Genomic DNA, 20,422 nt, shown 5'->3' on the forward strand with positions numbered 1-20,422 from the left:
AGTGCTGATTCAACTATAAAAGATTGGACATACATACCAGACACAGAGGCAATGAAGGTTTTGAACACAGGGCAGTTTTGATTGGTATCTTAGTTTCTCCAAATGTTTTCTAATTCTACAAGACTTGGTAGAGTCTTATGTGTCTTATTTCTGGTGAGTGCTGTACCCAGGTAGGTCAACAAGTATCTGATTCTTTTTGCTATTTGGGAGCACAGGAAATGAGATCTCCTTCAGTGTAGGAGCACAGTTTAGGATTTAAGGCATCAGTCAAAATGTAACTCCATTATGGTTTGCTTCTTTTACAGGAAATGGAAAACTGGGCCAAGAATCAGAGCATGATCATTTTTTAATGTTTATATCAGAACATTGGGGGCTCCATCATTCAGACTCAGCCAGACTTCACATTGGGTCAAGGCAGGGTTAGGCATTCAGCTATTGAAATGCTTTCTTAGAGAAACATGTCATGCAAATAAACATTCTTTCAGGTTTTAGCAAAGAAGTGACATTCTCTGAAGATCAAGGAAACACTCAAGTATTTATCCATTGGATTTGATAAATGATTTTGTTATTTCTTTTGTGAAATGATAATCAAATGGGTGTGAAAGTAAAATATACAACAGTGAAAAATACTTACTGCTGAGGAGGTTCATGGACAGCTGGGCTTCTTTTGATTCACACAAGGATGCCTACCTTCAGATTGATTAGAAAGACAGTGATCCTGGCTCTTTGGTGTGGTAGGACTGATCATAGAAAAGGATATTTATGAACTCCCTTTTATGTATCCTTTGTGTGTTTGGAATGATGAAATTGAATATGGAATCTAACCTTATCATTATAACAATTTGATCTTGGGCTTTTAAGGTACAAAAGTATTGCCCCAGTTCATCTGCATTTTCTGTCTAGTTCATTTAAGTTAAGCAAATTCTCATAGTTTCAATGTTTGGCAAGTTACCTTTGCTGACTTCCATAATCCCAAAATGTAAACCCAATATAGATGCTGATGCCTCCTCCTTGCTTCTCAATTTGTCTATTACTTTAGCTTGTCTAAATGCTGTTTTTCTTGAGGAGAGTGTAACCTCTTTTGAGATCAGAAACTCTCAATTTTATTTTTGTATCTTTGGCACTACCAACAGAGGACCCTACACATAGTAGGCACTGAATTAGAACTTGGAATTTAATAAGATGCAGGGCTGCTGTATTGTATTTAAAATGTGATGCTATGTGGCTACAAATGATGGAATATTGTGGTCCTGAAAATAAAAAAAAGTTATAATTTTGTAATATATCAAGAATGAAAAAAATAAACACCCCACAACTTAAACGAAAGGTTCATGCTGGGTATATTTAAACTATAGTAGCATCCATAACGATTAAGACCAATCAAGTGTAAAAGACATCAGCAAAGACATGTATGAAGAGAAAAGGATATAAGCTGCTGAGAGAGTGGGAATGAGGATTGGTGAAAGGGTAGCCTAAGTGTGTCCCTGGTACTCTTTTTTTTAAATTTAAATTTAAATTTTGAATACTTTCCCATAGTTATATGTTTCATGTTCTTTCCCTCTCCCCCAAACCCCTCCAAACCCCCCCCCACTAGCCAATGCAAAATTCCACTGGGTTTTACATGTATCTTTGATTGAAACCTAATTCCATATTATTGATAGTTGGACTAGAGTTATCGTTTAGTGCCTACGTCCCCAATAATATTACCATCAGGCCATATGATCAAGCAATTGTTTTTCTTCTGCGTTTCTCCTCCCATAGTTCTTCCTCTGAATGTGGCTAGTTTCCTTTCTCATAAGTCCCTCAGCCTTGCTCTGGATTCTTGCTTTGCTGCTAGTGGAGAAGTCCATTATGTTCGATTGTTCCACAGTGTATCAGTCTCTGTGTACAATGTTCTCCTGGATCTGCTCCTTTCATTCTGCATCAATTCCTGGAGGTCATTCCGGTTCACATGGAATTACTCCCTTTCATTATTCCTTTGAGAGCAATAGTATTCCATCAACAATAGAAACCACAATTTGTTCAGCCATTCCCCAATCAAAGGACATTCCCTCATTTTCCAATTTTTTGCCACCACAAAGAGTGTGGCTATAAATAATTTTGTACAAGTCTTTTTCCTTATTATCTCATTGGGGTATAAACCAAGCAATGCTGTGGCTGGATCAAAAGGCAGATAGTCTTTTAAAGCCTTTTGGGCATAGTTCCAAATTGCCAAGCAGAATGGTTGGATCAATTCATAACTCCACCAGCAATGCATTAATGTTCCAATTTTACCACATCCCCTCCAACATTCACCACTTTTCCTGTGCTGCCATGTTAGCCAATCTGCTAGGTGTGCGGTGGTACCTCAAAGTTGTTTTGATTTGCATTTCTCTAATTATAAGAGATTTAGAACACTTTTTCATGTGTTTGTTGATAGTTTTGATTTCTTTATCTGAAAATTGCCTATTCATGTTCCTTGCCAATTTATCAATTGAGGAATGGCTTGATATTTTGTACAATTGATTTAACTCCTTGTATATTTGAGTAATTAGACCCTTGTCAGAGTTTTTTGTTATAAAGATTTTTTCCCAATTTGTTGCTTCCTTTCTAATTTTGGCAGTATTGGTTTTGTTTGTACAAAGACTTTTTAGTTTAATGTAATCAAAATTATTTATTTTATATTTTGTAATTTTTTTCTAACTCTTGCTTGGTTTTGAAATCTTTCCTTTCCCATAGATCTGACCAGTATACTATTCTGTGCTCACCTAATTTACTTATAGTTTCTTCCTTTATATTCAAGTCATTCCCCTATTCTGAATTTATCTTGGTATAGGGTGTGAGATTTTGATCTAGACCCAATCTCTCCCATATTGTTTTCCAGTTTTCCCAGCAGTTTTTGTCAAATAGTGAATTTTTGTCCCCAAAGCTGGGTTCTTTGCATTTATCATAGACTGTCTTGCTGAGGTTCCTTACCCCAAGTCTATTCCACTGATCCTCCTTTCTGTCTCTTCTCCAGTACCATATTATTTTGATGACCATAGATTTATAGTAGAGTTTAATATCTGGTACTGCTAGGTCACCTTTATTCATATTTTTTCCATTATTTCTCTTGATATTCTTAGTCTTTTGTTCTTCCAAATGAACTTTGTTATAGTTTTTTCTAATTCAACAAAAAAGTTCTTTGGTCATTTGATAGGTATAGCACTAAATAGGTAAATTAAATTGGGTTGGATGGTCATTTTTATTATATTAGCTCATCCTACCCATGAGCAATCAATGTTTTTCCAGTTGGTTAGATCTAGTTTTAATTGGGTGGAAAGGGTTTCATAGTTGTGTTCCTATAATTCCTGTGTTTGTCTTGGCAGATAAATTCCTAAAGTATTTTATATTGTCTAGGGTGATTTTAAATGGTGTTTCTCTTTCTACCACTTGCTGCTGTGATGTGTTGGAAGTATATAGAAATGCTGATGATTTATGTGCATTTATTTTGTATCCTGCAACTTTGCTAAAGTTGTTGATTATTTCTACTAGCTTTTTAGTTGATTCTCTAGAATTTTTTAAGTAGACCATCATATCATCTGCAAAGAGTGATAGCTTGGTCTTCTCTCACTGCCTATTTTAATACCTTCAATTTCTTTTTCTTCTCTAATTGCTACTGCTAGTGTTTCTAGTACAATGTTAAATATTAGAAGCGATAATGGGCATCCTTGTTTCACGCCTGATCTTATTGGGAATGCTTCTAATTTATCCCCATTGCATATGATGCTAGTTGATGGTTTTAAAGATATGCCATTTATTATTTTTAGGAAACACCCTTCTATTCCTATCCTTTCTAGTATTTTCAATAGGAATGGGTGTTGTATTTTGTCAAAGACTTTTTTTAGCATTTCTTGAGATAATCATGTGATTTTTATTGGTTTGTTTGTTGATATGGTCAATTATGTGAATGGTTTTTCCTAATATTGAACTATCCTTTCATTCCTGGTATAAATCCTACCTGATCATAATGAATAACCCTTGTGATTGCTTGCTGGAGTCTTTTGCTAGTGTTCTGTTTAAGATTTTTGCATCTACGTTCATTAAGGAGATTGATCTGCAGTTTTCTTTCTCTGTTTTTGTTCTATCTGTCTTTGGGATCAGTACCATATTTGGGTCATAAAAGGAATTTGGTAGAACTCCTCCTTTGTTATTAGGTCAAATAATTTGTATAGTGTTGGGATTAGTTGTTCTTTGAAGGTTTGGTAGAATTCACTTGTGAATCCATATGGGCGTGGGGATTTTTTCTTAGAGAGTTCTTTGATGGCTTGTTCAATTTCTTTTTCTGATATGAGATTATTTAAGTTTTGCTTAAGTTTATTTTTTCTACTGTTAATCTAGGCAATTTATATTTTTGTAAATATTCATCCATCTCCCCTAGGTTGCTATATTTATTTCCATATAATTGAGCAAAATAGTTTTTAATGATTGCCTTAATTTCCTCTTCATTATAGGTGAAGTCTCCCATTTCATCTTTGGTACTGATAATTTGGTTTTCTTCTTTCTTTTTTAAAATTAGATTGACCAGTATTTTGTCAATTTTATTTGTTTTTTCAAAGTACCAGATTCTAGTCTTATTTATTAATTCAATAGTTCTTTTACTTAAAATTTTATTGATTTCTCCTTTAATTTTTATAATCTCTAATTTAGTTTTTAACTCAGGATTTTTAATTTGTTCCCTTTCAAATTTTTTTTTCCATTTGCATGCCCAATTCATTGATCTTTGTCCTCCCTAGTTTGTTAATATATGCACTCAAGGATATAAATTTCCCCCTGAGTACTGCTTTAGCTACATCCCACATATTTTGGTAGGATGTCTCATCATTGTCATTCTCTTCAATGAAATCATTAATTATTTTTATTATTTGTTCTTTAATTAACTGATCTTGGAGAATCATATTATTTCATTTCCAATTAGTTTTTTATTTGCCTTTCCATGTGCCCTTATTAATTATTATTTTTATTGCATCATGATCTGAAAAGGTTACATTTATTATTTCTGCTCTTTTGCATTTGTTTGCATGTTTCTATGCCCTATTTCATGGTCAGTGTTTGTGAATGTACCATGTGAAGCTGAAAAGAAGGTGTATTCTTTTTGTCCCTATTTATTTTTCTCCACATATCTATTAGCTTTAATTTTTCTAGGATTTCATTCACCTTTCTTATCTCTTTCTTATTTATTTTTTGGTTTGATTTATTTAGATCTCATAGAGGAAGATTTAGGTCTCCCACTAGTAGAGTTTTACTATCTATTTCTTCCTTGAGCTCTGCCAGTTTCTCCTTAAGAAATTTGGATGCTATACCATTTGATGCATATATGTTGAGTACTGTTATTTCCTCATTGTCGATACTGCTTTTTATTAGGATGTAATTACCTTCCCTGTCCCTTTTAATTGGATCTATTTTTCTTTGGCTTTGTCAGAAAACATGATCTCCACTCCTACCTTCTTTTTCTCAGTTGAAGCCCAAAAGATTTTGCTCCAGCCACTGATCTTAAACCTGTGTATGTCCACCTGACTCATGTGTGTTTCTTGTAGACAACATATGGTAGGATTTTGTTTTCTAATGCACTCTACTATTTGCTTCTGTTTTATAGGAGATTTCATCCCATTCACATTCAGAGTTATAATTATCAGCTGTGTATTCCCCAACATTTTGATATCCTCCCCTAGTTCTGCCCCTTCTTCTTGCTCTATTTCCTTTTAAAGCAGTGGTTTGTTTTAAATTAGTCCCTCTTATCCCCTCCCTTATTTACTTCTCTTTCCACTCCCTCCCTTTTTTCCTCCTCTTATTATTTTTAAGGCCTAATGAATTCCTTCTCCCCTCTCTTCCCCTCCCTTTTTAAACTCTCCACCACAGTGCCCCCCTTGGTTTATCCCTTCTAACTTTTTCCATTGAGTAGATAGAATTTGATATCCCAATGAATATAGCTACTCTTCCCTCTCAGGATTAATTCCGCTGAAAGTAAGATTTAAGTATTTCCTATTAACCCTCCCTTCCTCTCCTTCTTATAATAGTATTGATTCCCTTCCCTTCCCATGCCCTCTTTGTGTGGTATAGAATATTGCATTTTTCTTATTCATTCAAATTTCTCTTGCTGCCATCTTCTATTCCCTCCCCCTCTTTTTTTGTCCATATCATCTTAGACCATTTAGTACTCCAATGTCTCCCAATGAATAATTCTTCTAATTACTGTAATAGTGAATAAAATTTTTGAGAATTACACATAACATTTCTCCCTATAGGAATACAAATAATTCAATCTTATTGAAGCCCTTAAAGAAGCAAATTTAAAAGTAAGAGTTTTCTTTTTTTCCCCTTTCTTATTTACCTTTTCATATTTCTCTTGATTTTTGTGGTTAGATATCAAACTTTCCATTTAGTTCTGGTCTTTTCTTTGCAAATACTTGGAAATCTTCTATCTTATTGAATGCCCATACTTTCCCTTAGAAGGATAGTCAGTTTTGATGGGTAGGTGATGTGTGGTTGTAGACCCAAATCTCTTGCCTTTCTGAATATCATGTTCCAAGCCTGGTCTTGTAGTGTGGAGGCCGCCAGATCCTGTGCAACCCTGATTGGTGTTCCTTGATATCTGGATTGTCTCTTTCTAGCTTCTTTTAATATTTTTCCTTAACTTGGAAACTCTTGAATTTGACAATTATATTTCTGGGGGTTGACTTTTGAGGGTTTAGTGTAGAGGGTGATCTGTGGATCCTTTTAACGTCTATTTTGCCCTCTTGTTGAAGAACATCAGGGCAGTTTTACTGTATAATTTCTTATCATATGGTGTCCAAACTTCTATTAATTTCTGATTTTTTAGGAAGACTAATGATTCTCAAATTGTGTTTTCTAGACCTATTTTCTTTATCTGTCATTTTCTCAGTGAGATATTTCATGTTTCCTTCTATTTTGTCATTCTTTTCACTTTGCTTTTTTAGTTCTTGCTGTCTTGCACAATCATTGGCTTCTACTTGTCCAGTTCTGGTCTTTAGAGACTGGTTTTCCTTTCTGATTTGTTCTATCCTGTTTTTCATGGTTTCCTGCTGTTTAATTTGGGTGTTCAATTTGCTTATCATTTCGTTTGTTTTGGGGGCATCTTTTTCAATTGGGAGTTTCTGTCTTTTAACCTGTTAATTTCCTTTTGAGTTTGCCAAATCTCCTCCATCTTTCTTATAATCTCAGATTTGAACTCTTCAGGATCTTGTGACCAATTTTCATTTTTGGGGGAAGGTTTGGATGTATTTCCTTGTTTGTCCTCTTCTACTGTCTGCTTTGTTGTCTGGATTTTTTCTGTGTAAAAGTTATCAAGTGTTAATACTTTCCTCTTGTTTTTTCTCTTAGTTAGTTCTTGGGTATTTCTTGCCATTATTATGTTGGTTTTTCCTTCTCAGTTGGAAGTCTGGGTGAGGCGGGCAGACTCTCTGTGTATATTGCTGTGGAGCAGTTTTTGCCTGAGTCACAGCGCAATGCCACCCCTCTCAGTTTTATCCTCTCTTCTAAGGTTTGCACTCTTTAGGCTCCTGGAGTCTCAAGTCTAGCTGTACTCAGGGTCAAGGCTCCTGGTGGTCCCCTTTCTTGCTCCTCTGTCCAAGGCTCCTCTATGAGTCTAAGCGTGTTGCTTCCACAGTCTGTCACCTCTCTGTTCTAGGTCCACACCCAAGGACCAAGCTCAAGGTCTGTGCTCAGAGTCTGCATTCTTTAAGCCTCTTGGGGTCTTAAGTCTTGCTCTGTTTAGGAGCAAGCCCCTGGTGATCCCAGTTAGTTGCTAAGAACTTAGTGACTTACTGAATGCCCCCACGCTTGCTCTAACTGTTGTGTGCTGGCTCTGGGATTATAGGTGGGGTGGTTGGGGGGGTGCGGATTGATCAGCTTGTGTTTTAGTGAGAGCTATTTCACCCCCTTATAGCATGGAAATGCCCAGATCCTATGTACCTTCAATGCTGAACCCTATTGTGGGGTCCCTTTGTTCATCTGGATTTGATTTTTGTGTCCTTTTGAGGTTTCATGTATCCCTTGGTTGTGAGAATTAAGAGCTCTGCTTCTACTCTGCAGCCATCTTAATCCAGAAGCCTCCAAGCCCTGGTACTCTTGAGATAATAAAAGAATGATTAAAAGGCCTTAGAGCCAGAATTACTAACCATTTTTATTTGTTATAGATCCCTTTGGCAGCCTGGTGAAGCCCTTTTCAGAAGCATGTTTATTTTTTCTTAATTAATTATTGAAAGAAATGCTAACTTTCAATCTGATTATAAGTGAAAATAAAGATGTAATATTTCCCTATCCAAGTTCCTAAAACTACTGAAATCTTTCTACATACACCAAGATCCCTGCTTAAGAAACCTCTTAAAGGAAAAAGTAGATATTTAATGGAGAATATATGAGAAGATATGTTTGAGAATCACATAGGTTGAGAAAGTAAAGATTTGTGGTCTCTCAGATGAATTACCTTATTAAAATACATATTTCTCCATTCTGAGTAGCTTATTGATCCCAATAATACTTTGAAAAAGGTCTGACATTTAATACCTTACCAACTAAAACCTAAAACAATGCAAACCACCAGGGAAGGTACCATCCTGAAACAAGATCACTCTGTTCTAGATGACAGCTTTTCTGCCTCAGGTTATCACCAAGTGCTTTAGGTCTTGGGCACTCAAGAGAATGAAAAAGGGATTAGAAGTCACAAGATGAAATAAATCTAGTCATTAGACTAAATGACAGTAAATTAGATTATCCCACTTAACCTTGTTGTTTGAAGATGAGAATTCTAGAGAAAAGAGTATAATTTTGTGGGATCTCAATAAAACAAAGTTGCAGAGACTCCACAAAGGGTCAAATTGATGGGTAGCTAGGTTAGGACAGTGAATAGAGAGTCAAACTTGGAGGTAGGTGGTCCTGGGTTCAAATCTGGTCTCAGATATTGCCTAGCTGTGTGACCCTGGACAAGCCACTTAACCCCCAATGCCTAGCCCTTACCTCTGTTCTGCCTTGGAACCAATACTTTATATTCATTCTAAGGTGGAAGGTAAGAGTTTAAATATAAAGAGTCTAGCTAGACATGCTCATTATGACTGATGGGGACTTGTAAAACCTGTAGGACTTGGCAGTCTTAGTTAAGTCCAAATCAAGCATTTATTATATACTTAATTATATGCTAATTATTGATACAAGCAAAAAGAAAGTTCCAGGCATGAAAGAATTTTCCTTCTAATTGGAAAAGGTCATATATAAAAAGGAATTTGCTGAATATTGGGGTGGGGAGAGGAAGGGAAAGTGTCAAGGTGATGCCATGGAGGAGTCTGGAGAGTCAGGGAAGACATCTGTTCTTCCGGATGAGAAGCTTACTGGAGAAAAAAACAACAACATGGAGAGCTCCTCTTTAGTTGCTGCACTGAGGGATAGAGGCCTCTGTGTCCTTTCAAGCAACAATCTAAAACTTCAGTTTGGAAGTTCATTTAAGTTCTGGAATTTGTGCCTTAGAGATACCTTGCTTCTCTGCTTTCCCTACCCCTGCATTGAATGGCTTCTCTTGGAACCTCCCTAAAGGAAGGCAAGCAGGCCCACCATTTCTTCATTTCCCCCTTGGTTGCCATATGGACTTTTTCCATCATTATCCAATGTATAGTATATTCCTCCCCAAAGTTATTCACATATCCTCTCTCAAAGAAGTAAAGGATAGTTGTAGATGATTGTCCAAGGGATTTTCCTCTTTCTCAAACTACAGATGGTGCTAGAAAACAAGGCAGTCTTTTCCCTGTCAGGTCTTCAAACTGTGGAGCATTCTGTTTTCTTAAATCAGCAATTAGCATCAAAGTTGTCACCCAAACAATAAGTTCCCTACATCAACTGCAGAGCCTGTCTGACTTTATTTAGTCAGGTGGCCTCAATTCAAAGCAGCTGCCATTGTTTTCTATTTTTGCTTCATTTTTCTGCTTCTGTCAGCTTCTCAATTCTGTTGGTTTTGATCTTCTGGTTTCTGTATGCAGCTTCTACTCTCAGCTCCTTTTTTATTCCTTTGAATTCTAAAGTCATTCTTGCTTCAAATCAGTGATTTAGTGACCCATCTCTAACTTTGGTTGAGAAACACAAAATCTATATTTCTGTCAGCTATGAAACAAATAGTTAATACACAACTGACCCAAAATCCCACAATTTTTCATACTGTTTCATACAAATAAACTTCAAAATCTTAAAATAGTCATATAAAAATTAGCTGCAGGAAGTTGTACACTATAGCCATTTTTACCATTAATGAAATATTTTTGCCTCTGAATAGAGTTATCAGGTCCTCTAAGAACACTCTTTCATTCCACCTGGTGCTGTTTTTCTTAGTGTTTATCACATGACTGTGCCCCTTTTAGGGGCACATATCCTTATCCACATAAGAAAAGGGAAGTAAAGATTTTATGAGCTGTCATGATCTCCGACATTAGATACTATGTATTAATTATATAGATTTGTGCAAATGGTTTCTCTTGTCTGACATGCATTCTCTTCTCAAATCCAGTTCAAAAAATCTCAAGCTGTCTTCAGAACCAAACTCAAAGGCCACCTCCAACACAAGGACTTTTCTTGTCTTCTCAGCTATCAGTATTTATCAGTTACAAAATCACTTTATTCTTACAGGGGAAAGGGGATAGGTTGGAGCAGATGACCTTTTGAAGTCCCTTTTAAATCTAAATATGTGAATTCCAAAATAATTCAAATTCTTTGAGGACAGGATTTACTTAATTTCATCTTTCTACGTGTCACACCTAGAATAATGTTTTAATAAAGCATATAGCATATTGTAGGTTTGTTGAACTAAATAGATTTAAAATGAATTCTGTTAAATTCTGAGGGCTGTTTGTTTTTCAAATCAGAAGGGCTGTGTCTAAAGTAGAACAGTTTAGTTAAAAGAGGACTGGACTTGGCCACATGGGTTTACATCCCAATTTCACCCATTACTGAGTTTTCTTGGGTAGCCCAATTTATTGTAACTCCTGTGAAGGGTTAAATTGGTGGGAAGGGGGGGGGGAGTAGGAATTTGAACAAAAGCCAGTGCTCAGTTTATTAAACAAAAAACACTTAGCTAATATTAGGAAATATGGATAGGAAATAGGAAGGAGGATTTACATTTTGGCTAATATGTGGATGTGCTCCATTATGGATATATTATAACATGTCATTTGCCTCAGTTTGGTTACTGTTTCTATGATTCCCATAATTTCCAAAATTGTGATTTCAGAAATTGTTTCTGTTGTTATTGTTTCTAAGACAGTTGTTCCTAGAATAGTTATTCCTAAAGTTCCCACCATTATTTCTAAAATTGCTGAATATTTTATTCTAGCATCTGCAATTTATCATCAGGTGTCCTCTTTTACTGTACAAGTAACACATTGGCCTCTGGTTTATATATTCTCTTTGGGTTGTATATTCTTGCACTGGAGCCAAAGCTAACCCAAAATTAGTTTCACCTTTTTCAAGTCTTTCAATTTTTCCCTTTAGTGCTTTTATCTCCTTTCTTAATGCATCCATTAAATCACTATCATCAGCATCTTTCATTTCATGCCCATTATAAACATAAACTGCCACTCTCCTTAATTCATAAAGGTCCATATTCATCCAGTTAGGTCAACTGATTTTCAAATAGTCCCTGACTACTTTGCAACAGTTTGTTACAAACTTCCTTCTCAATTGTCTAATGTCTCTTCTCTTGTTAAGTCAATGTCTGTGTAACTTCCTCCCAGTTTTATAAGTTTGTCCATGAACTGTGAATGTTTTTCTCCTATATTCTGTTTAAGCTTTTCAAATTTTGTCCAGGTACCAGGTCTATTTGAACAAGCTCTCATTGCATTAAGAATTGCCTCCCTAGCTTGGCATAATCTTGCTTAGTTTGTTTCATCATTAATGTCCCAATAAGAGTCATTCTCAGGCCAGTGAACTGCACCCTCCTCATTGGTAAGCTTGATAACTTTATCCTTTTCCCTTTTAGTTAATAACTCATCTAGAAGATATTCAAAATCAATCCAGTTTGGATCAAATTGACTGCATATTTTCTCTAGCTTTTTTACCACAGCTATAGGCTCCTCCTCAAAAGAAAGAATGCTGTGCTTAAATCCCTCCATATACTAAATGGTAAATGGTTTGTGGTGCCTAATAGTTACTAACTCATTCTTCTTAGTGTTGAGAGTTGGTACTTCTCTTAAAGGGAACAGGTTAGGGTTAGTATCTTCTTTCTTTTGGCTTTTAATTTTAGGTGCCTCAGTGGGAGAAGTAGAAATAATAGGAGCATATTTAGTAGACTGAGCACAACTCTCATCCTGTTTGGAGATAGTTTCATTTAGATGTATTATACTTTTAGTGATCTGAGAGATACTATCTTCAAGTTGAGCAGGTTTAGAGAGTTTCATTTTGTTGCTTTATAGTTTTAGTCATTTGAGAGATACTATCTTTAACTTTTGGAGATAGTTTCAGTTTAATGGGCAATAGTGTTAGTCAATTTCAAGATGCAATCCTCAAGATACATAACTCTAGTCCCATTAATCTCTTTCAGTTGCATCTTTTTCTTAGTAAGAATTAAACTAAATACTAGATATAGATAGTACCCTTCTAACAATGCGTACAGAACAAATACTCCTATAAGTGGTATTAACCAGAGACCATCCCTAACTGAGATTTAAAATCCCCACCATTATTTGTAAAATTGCTGAATATTTTATTCCAGCACTGCAATTTATCATCAGGTATCCCCTTTTTCCACACAAGTAACACATTGGCCTCTGGTTTGTATCTTCTCTGGGTTCTATATTCTCGCAGTACAGCCATAAAACACCTGAAAGACCCAGGTATTGGGAGTTCTCTGAAGTAATGAGGCACTACTTCCTTCACTATACATACCATGATAGTAAACAACATGGTTACACTCCTATCCTTTTCCTAATATTGGAAAGAACAGAATATCAATAGATTAATCAAACTCCTACCTGCTTCACCAGGCTGTAAGGAGTTAAATTTTGGGGAGTTGGAGTTTGAACAAAAGCCAGTGTGCAGTTTATTAAACCCAAAACACTTAGTTTATTATTAGAAAATACAGATAGGAAATAGGAAGGAGGAAAGTGAAAGTAATCTTATAATAGCTTGTAACTATACCCCAAATCCCAATCCTAACTAAATTTTTTCTAAAAAAAAACACAAATCTATCTGCCTCAGAGGGCAGTATCTTCTGGTAGGCCAAAGCCCTGGCCTACTCTCCTACTCTCACTATCTAATAATATAACCACTATCTATCTATGTTATCTACCCAAGTTATTAATAATCAATAAGACTATTAAGGCCTTAATTTTGTTCTCTGTCTCCAACCAGAAAGAGTACTAACAGCAAACCCCTCTTCCCAGGAGACCCAGAGTCTAAAAAGTCTCTTTCCAACTGTCTACAGTGAACTAACTTCCCTTGGCCACATTCTTCTAACTGTTGCTGACTGACAAGTGGCACAGCAGGGGTCTCTGACTGAAAAATATTATTGTTCCTTTTCCTCTTTCATAAAAAAAGGAGAAATTAATTAAAACTCTCTTAACATATCCCCCCTGAGATCTATTGGGAGAACAGTCTTCCCAATGGATCTTTCAAACAAAACTATCCTATACTCTATATTTTAAACAAGAAGTAAGGAGAGAAAGTAAAAAAATCAAAAAAATTCTTGCAACATGCAAGTCCCAAATAATATACAATTCCAAATATTTACAGTTACAAAAATTATAATCACAAAATTCATACTATACATAAATAAAACCTATTCTTATTATACTTTACAGAAATAAAAAGTTAAAGATGTTAATTCAAATAGATTTTATAATCACTATACACACAAAAATTAAACAAGATAAACAAGAATCTTATATACACATTATATACCTTTAAAAATAAACAAGACCTTACATACATTATATACCTCTAAAAATAAATAAGAACCATATATACATTATATACAGCCAATATTTATCTTATATATGCATCATATACATCTAATATATATACATCTAATATATCCCCCTTGAGGCGGTTCTTGTTCAAACAGTTATAACACTTTACCATTTACTTATCATTTAGTTAATTTTAACTTTTTCTTTAAAAGTATATTATACCTATAACATTTTAATCCTATAAAAGTATTATTATAATTATTTCTACATAGAACTAATACATCCTATAACATAATATATAACATAATAAAATATCAAAACATAAATTATACATTTTCCCGTTACATTCCATTTCAATCCTTTATGTAAGAGAAATCTTTATTTAAATGCAAAGTTCATTATCCTTAAAATAATGTACATTTGTAATAGTCCTTGTAGCAATCCAGTGTTCTTGTAAATATTGTCCAATTGTCCATTTGTAGTCTTCTTGAATTTCAATGTTCTTAAAAATAATGTCCTTTAGGCCTAGAGACAGGAGGTCCTAGGTTCAAACCCGGCCTCAGCCACTTCCCAGCTGTGTGGCCCTGGGCAAGTCACTTGACCCCCATTGCCCACCCTTACCAATCTTCCACCTATGAGACAATACACCGAAGTACAAGGGTTAAAAAACAATAGTGTCCTTTTGTATTTGTAGTCCTGTCCTTGATGTATGTAGCTAATCATTTTTGATGGCAGATACCTTTTTCACATGTGAACAATGTATCCATGCTGCTTTTTCTCCTATCTTGATGGTTGTTGATGTTATCAAAAGTATCTGGAATGGACCCTTCGCAGGCTGTTTAAGTTGCTCCAGTTCTCTTAAAGTTCTTTGTATAAACTGTATCCCCAGTATTCAAATCATGCGATGAAAAATCTATAGGTCCAACCTGCACTATTGCTCCTAATTCTTGCAATTCCTTGATCTTAATTGGCAAATCCCTAATATATTCTGCAATTGTCATGTCACCAGCTAACATTGAGGCATAAATAGGGCTAAAAGTCTTTGCTTGCATGGGTGTATGTCCAAATAACATTTCGAATAGTGATGTGTACAAATCTCCTCTTCTTCTAGTTTTGAGGTAAAATAAAGCTAATGGCAAGCTATCAAGCTATTTCAAGTGTCTTTCTGTACATATTTTATCAATCAATTTCCTTTTCTATAAAATGGGGACACTAGGGCTATTTTCAATAAAGTGCTACCTTGACCCTAACACTCTTTGAAAAAGTGAGTTATCATTGTTAATCGAAATGATTATTTCTCTTTTGGTATTAAGAAAGTAAGACAGAATAGTGGTAAGGGCTAGGCATTGGGAGTTAAGTGACTTGCCCAGGGTCACACAGCTAGGAAGTGTCTGAGGTCAGATTTGAATCCAGGACCTCCCATCTCTGTGACTGAATCTCAATCCACTGAGCCACCTAGCTAACCCCCTTCATTGGCTTTGTATGGGATAAGAAGACTTGAAGGAATTGCAGTTGGCTCCATTGGAGGAAGGGAGTCAGAATACATATTATTAAAGTTCTTTTCATTCGAGTTTAGGTTGTTTGATTCAAAGGCCACTGTCAATGAGGTCACAAAATTATCTAAAAATTATAATAATAATTTATCAAATAATAGTGGCATACAGTAGATGACTATGTAAAAGCTATATAAATTAAGTAGTCAGAACAAAGGATTCTCACAGAATCTCATGTCAGAGGCCATGTAGTCCAACCTGTTACCTGAACAAAAATCCTCTCTCTCTCATACTCAATAGTGTCCTGAAACTTTTGTTTGAAGACCTTCAGTGAAGGAAAAAAATACTATCTCCTAAGGTAGCCAATCCTATTCTAGGATAGTACTATGTGTTAGGAAGCATTTCTTTGTAGAAAACCTATATTTGCACCTTCTTATCTTTTAATCTTTACTGTTGGTTTAGCACTCTGGGACCCAACAGAACAAGTCTAATTCTTCTTCCACAGAACAGACCTTTACATATATCACTCCTTTAGTCTTCATTTCTCTAGGCTACACATTCCTTTAGTCCCTTCATCATCCTCATTGCCTTCCTCTGGGCATAGCTAATTTCTAAAATTTTGTGTCTTAAATTAACAAAGCATTCCTGAAATGATTTGATAAAAGAAGAATGATTACCTCCCTTGCCCCAGACATTACATTTCACTTAACGTCATTTAAGATTTCAATAGCTTTTTTGGCAGCAATATGACACTATGATACCTGATACCACAGCTACAGGTTTATGAAACCTCTCACATCTGTTTCAGACAAACTGCTGACTGGCCATATCTCCCCATTCTTTATTTCTGAAGTTAATATTCTAAACAAAAGCATGAGGAAAGACCTTATATTTATCCCTATCAAATTAAAAATTTAGCCCAATGAACTAGCCTATTCAAATTTTTTTCCCTGTTGATTAATGTAGCCATCTAGACATTAGGCAATAATTGAAAGTATTTCATACCTCTTTTGGAATATAATTTCAACTGGTCATTCAGTCATTTCTCCTTTCCTTGACTTTTGTATTACTAAATATTTGTGCCAAATATTTTGGTACTTCATCACATACTGCATCATGCGGACTATTTATTGCCATGTGTTTCTAAGTCCCATGGCTGTTGCCATGAGATACTAAGTTCCTTGAGGGTAAAGACAACAGATTCTATTTCTTTTTTATTTGTTTTCCCTTCGAGCTTCAGAATAACATTGAGCCTGTAGGAGGTATTTAATACTTGTTGAATTGAGTTGAACTGTATTGAACTGAATTGGAATCAACAGATTTTCCAAAAAATGAGATTCTGAATAGGGAGAAAGAACAGATTCCTACCCCCTGACACTCCTCATTCTAATCATCTTCCTATAACCTTGGGCAAGTCGCTCTGGTTCATTTTCTCATTCTGTAACTTGGAAGCAATATCTTTAGCACAGAAGGATTAAAGATGTGAGGATTAATTAGGCAATGTTTGTAAGTGCTTTGTAGGGGGAAAAAGCTAGGTAAGTAATGGGCTCTTCAACTTTTAGGTGGATGTCAATTGTTACTTTAATTGTCTTCATCCAAATTGAGGTGCCTGCCATATGTTAGACTATGTCTTCTCATTATTTCAACTGCAACCTGCATGGAAAATTACAGTAGGCTGACATGAGGAATGTTTCTTCTCCCTCCTAGAGTTTCATTTGTTCTATATTTAGAACTTTCCCTTTCTATGTCCAGTGACCTTGGAATCATGATTCATTGTGTCTATGAGATATGAATTGGATAGGGGTAGTAGAGTTGGTGCGGAGCTTTCAAATCACTGGGGGTACCAAAGAAAAATTTCTTTATAAGCAAAATAAACCATCCTTTATGCAGCTAGTCCTCAATCATCTGAATGTTGATGATTACTTTATGGATTACTTACGGTCAGCATTTGATCTTTTGTTGGCTTCCTTCTGTATCTGCCTCACTTCAAATCTGCCCTTTCCTTTCTTCTGCCATGTCAGGGATAACTTTTTAAAAGTATTACTTAAGCTTAATAATCAGGGTGACAAAAATCACAATTCATTCCACAATCAAATATAAAGAATTTTTGGTTCATCTAATCATTGCTTTTCTCCATTGTTCAACTCTAGTAGGACTTCTTTCTGGAAAGCCTTTCTTGATCCCTATAGCTAGTAGTCCCTTTCCAACAAGTTGCTTTTTATTTATGTTGCATATATATGTGTATATGTTTTATATTATATATATATATGGGCTTGTGTATAGATGTATGTGATTTTCACTTAATGTATTTGTATGTATTTTATATGTGATATATTTGCATGTATTTTATGCTATATATTTGTATGTGAAACATTATATACATTTATATTATATATTTATATGTGTATATGTAATATATATGTGTATATATATGTGCATGTTGTCTCTCTGACAGAATATACACTTTGGGAGCAAGAGATATTTCATTTTTGTCTTTCTATCCGCAGTCCATAGCACAGTGCCTTGCACGTTCTAGACACTTAATAAATTTGTGATTATTAGCATAATTGATATAGAATCAGTTGATTTATTGTGCTTAACATCATGTTATTTAGATTTTATTTTAATGGTTTATATATCACTAAACTTTATATAGATATAATTTGACAACATAGAAAAAAGTCTGAAAAAACTTCAGAAGAAGATAAATTTAGTTTTATTTGAAAATTGCTGCTTGATAACAGGTTGTCAAAATTAAACTTTCATTTTATACCAGGCTGATGGTGCAGAGAAGGAATATCATAAAGCAGTATTATTCAAATAGTTGATATCATAGTTGAAAAAATTATTGTTTACTCAAATTTCAGTGCTGAGAGACTACCTTCAAAAATATGCAGAAAAGTGGTTACTCAACAAAAGAGTATCATAAAATTTAAATTTAAAGGGAAATATTTATGTATAAAATTTAAGTGTTTATTGGGTATTTGTGTATTGGTTGTCACCTTGTGAACCTGGGATGTCATCTAGGTGGGGAATTCTACTTACAGAAACTTCTTCCAACAAATATGAATGAACTTTAGTCTTAGCAAGTTGTCTGTGTTCCTGAGAAGTTAACTGATTAGATAGCATGTGTCATGGGAAAGCTTTGAAACCAGAAGTGTGTCAGTAAATGTTTAACAACCAATGGGGATGGGAGGGTAGAGGAGTAGCTATATTCACAACAAAAATTTATATTTGTATTATTGGCATTTTCCTAAGACTTGTGGATTTCTCAAGTGTAGATGCTCATAATAGAATTTTTCACTACTTTGATTGATACCAATCTACCCTGGTATACTGGAATGCCATTGGTATTCTTAACTCCCTGGCCATCTCCCTCAAATATATACCTAAAGGCACCAGTATCATGTATAAAATATGGTTTGATGTTCTTCTTATAAAAGGAAATATTGAGTCTTGGAAATGAAATAATTTTTTAAAAATTCTCAAAAGGAAGATGTTATACAAATACATAAGAATGTTTTGTCATGCAGTGAATAAAAACAGATGTTTCTTCCATTTAAAAAAATCATGGAAATGTTTACGGTGCCTAATTGGAGAATTTCAGACATGAGTTGTTTTACAATAAAAGAGAACAATGAATACAGACTATATACAGCTTCAGGCATGAACTCTCAAAACAAAAACAAACACATCCCTTGCTTAATCCAGTTCCTTACACAGATTCATTGTTCAACTATTTATAGAACTAGTTAATGTTTTGAGAAGAGAGTTCTTGATTGAACTTGAAGTACATGGAAATTCATTTGAATTTAGAGTAATATTTTAAGCTTCTGGATGAAGCTAAGGTGCCATGGAATAATTTATAGTTAAAGGTTGATTTTTCAAGATCTAGCCTGCTTGAAGGAATTTTAACCCTACTAGACTATGGTCCAGATGCTTAAAATAATTATATGTCTAATACTCTTTCTCTTCCCCATCCCTCCTTTTATTCTTTCAGAATACAGATGCCAATTCAAATGTGAGAAAAAGAACCAATGTATCATCTCAGTCTGATGCTGATGTTGGCAACAGAGCCGAGACTGAAAACATGCCAATGGGAACTTCTGCAGAAGCTCAGGAGCCTTCTGGTACCACTTCCCAATCCTATCTAGCTTCAAGTCCCAACCCATTCAGTCGGGTGAATGCAGCTGAGACAATATCTGCTGCTCGAGCACTTCCTCCAGCTCCTCCATCCACTCCTATTTTAACTGGGTATGCGTCCCAGCTGGTCTCCACTGTCTCTCCAGCCAGACACCATGTTTTTGGATCAAGACTGAAGCAGATCCAAACCAAGGTCAATACTTTTGGAACTTCTGGAAAATTGTCAGCTGCCACACCTCCCCCTGTACCACCACCTTCAGGCTCTGGCACAAGCAAAATAGACAAATATGCCCGTATTCTTTTTCCTGTCACATTTGGAGCATTTAACATGGTCTACTGGGTGGTCTACTTATCTAAGGACCCTATGGAGAAATCAGAAAGTCTAATGTAGTGGTGTTTTTGGTTTTTTGTTTTGTTTTGTTTTGCTGCTATGTAGTACTTTCCTTAACAATAATGCACTTAGTGCAGGGTTCCTTTTAAACTTTTTAAAAGGCAAACCCATTTCTCTCTCCTGAAATGAAAGCTTTGTATATGTTCTTTAATGCTAAATATGTATTATATATATTTATACATATATGCCATATATGTATATATGTCAATTGCCAAGAGAATGATTTAATTCCTGAGTGAAAAGAAAATAATTTATTCCCCTACCCAAATGGCAATATAAATAGGAGAAACATAAAATTTAGAAGAAAATAGAACTTAATTGTCCAGAAGCCCCTATGGGGAAGTTTGGACAAGGGATAATGGGCTGTTCTTCATTGAAATCTGAAGATGGGCATTGTTTTTTTAGAAATCATCATAATGACTATCAATAGTTTTCTAAGTTTCTGACCAGAAATACATATGTGATATCCCATGCAG

General features: G+C 35.1%; 1 protein-coding gene across 3 annotated transcripts in view; it reads left to right on the forward strand.

Moving 5' to 3' along the window:
* GABRA4 (gamma-aminobutyric acid type A receptor subunit alpha4) overlaps positions 1-19,946 on the forward strand; it is a 101,956-nt gene extending 82,010 nt beyond the window's left edge. For all 3 annotated transcript variants that reach the window (XM_044680032.1, XM_044680030.1, XM_044680031.1), the window contains one exon: positions 19,413-19,946. In XM_044680032.1, the coding sequence (XP_044535967.1) occupies positions 19,413-19,946 (534 nt within the window). The remainder of the gene's footprint in view (positions 1-19,412) is intronic.
* The last annotated feature ends 476 nt before the right edge of the window (positions 19,947-20,422 follow it).

The sequence above is a fragment of the Gracilinanus agilis genome, chromosome 6, assembly GCF_016433145.1.
Source record: "Gracilinanus agilis isolate LMUSP501 chromosome 6, AgileGrace, whole genome shotgun sequence".
In the NCBI taxonomy this organism is placed as follows: domain Eukaryota; kingdom Metazoa; phylum Chordata; class Mammalia; order Didelphimorphia; family Didelphidae; genus Gracilinanus; species Gracilinanus agilis.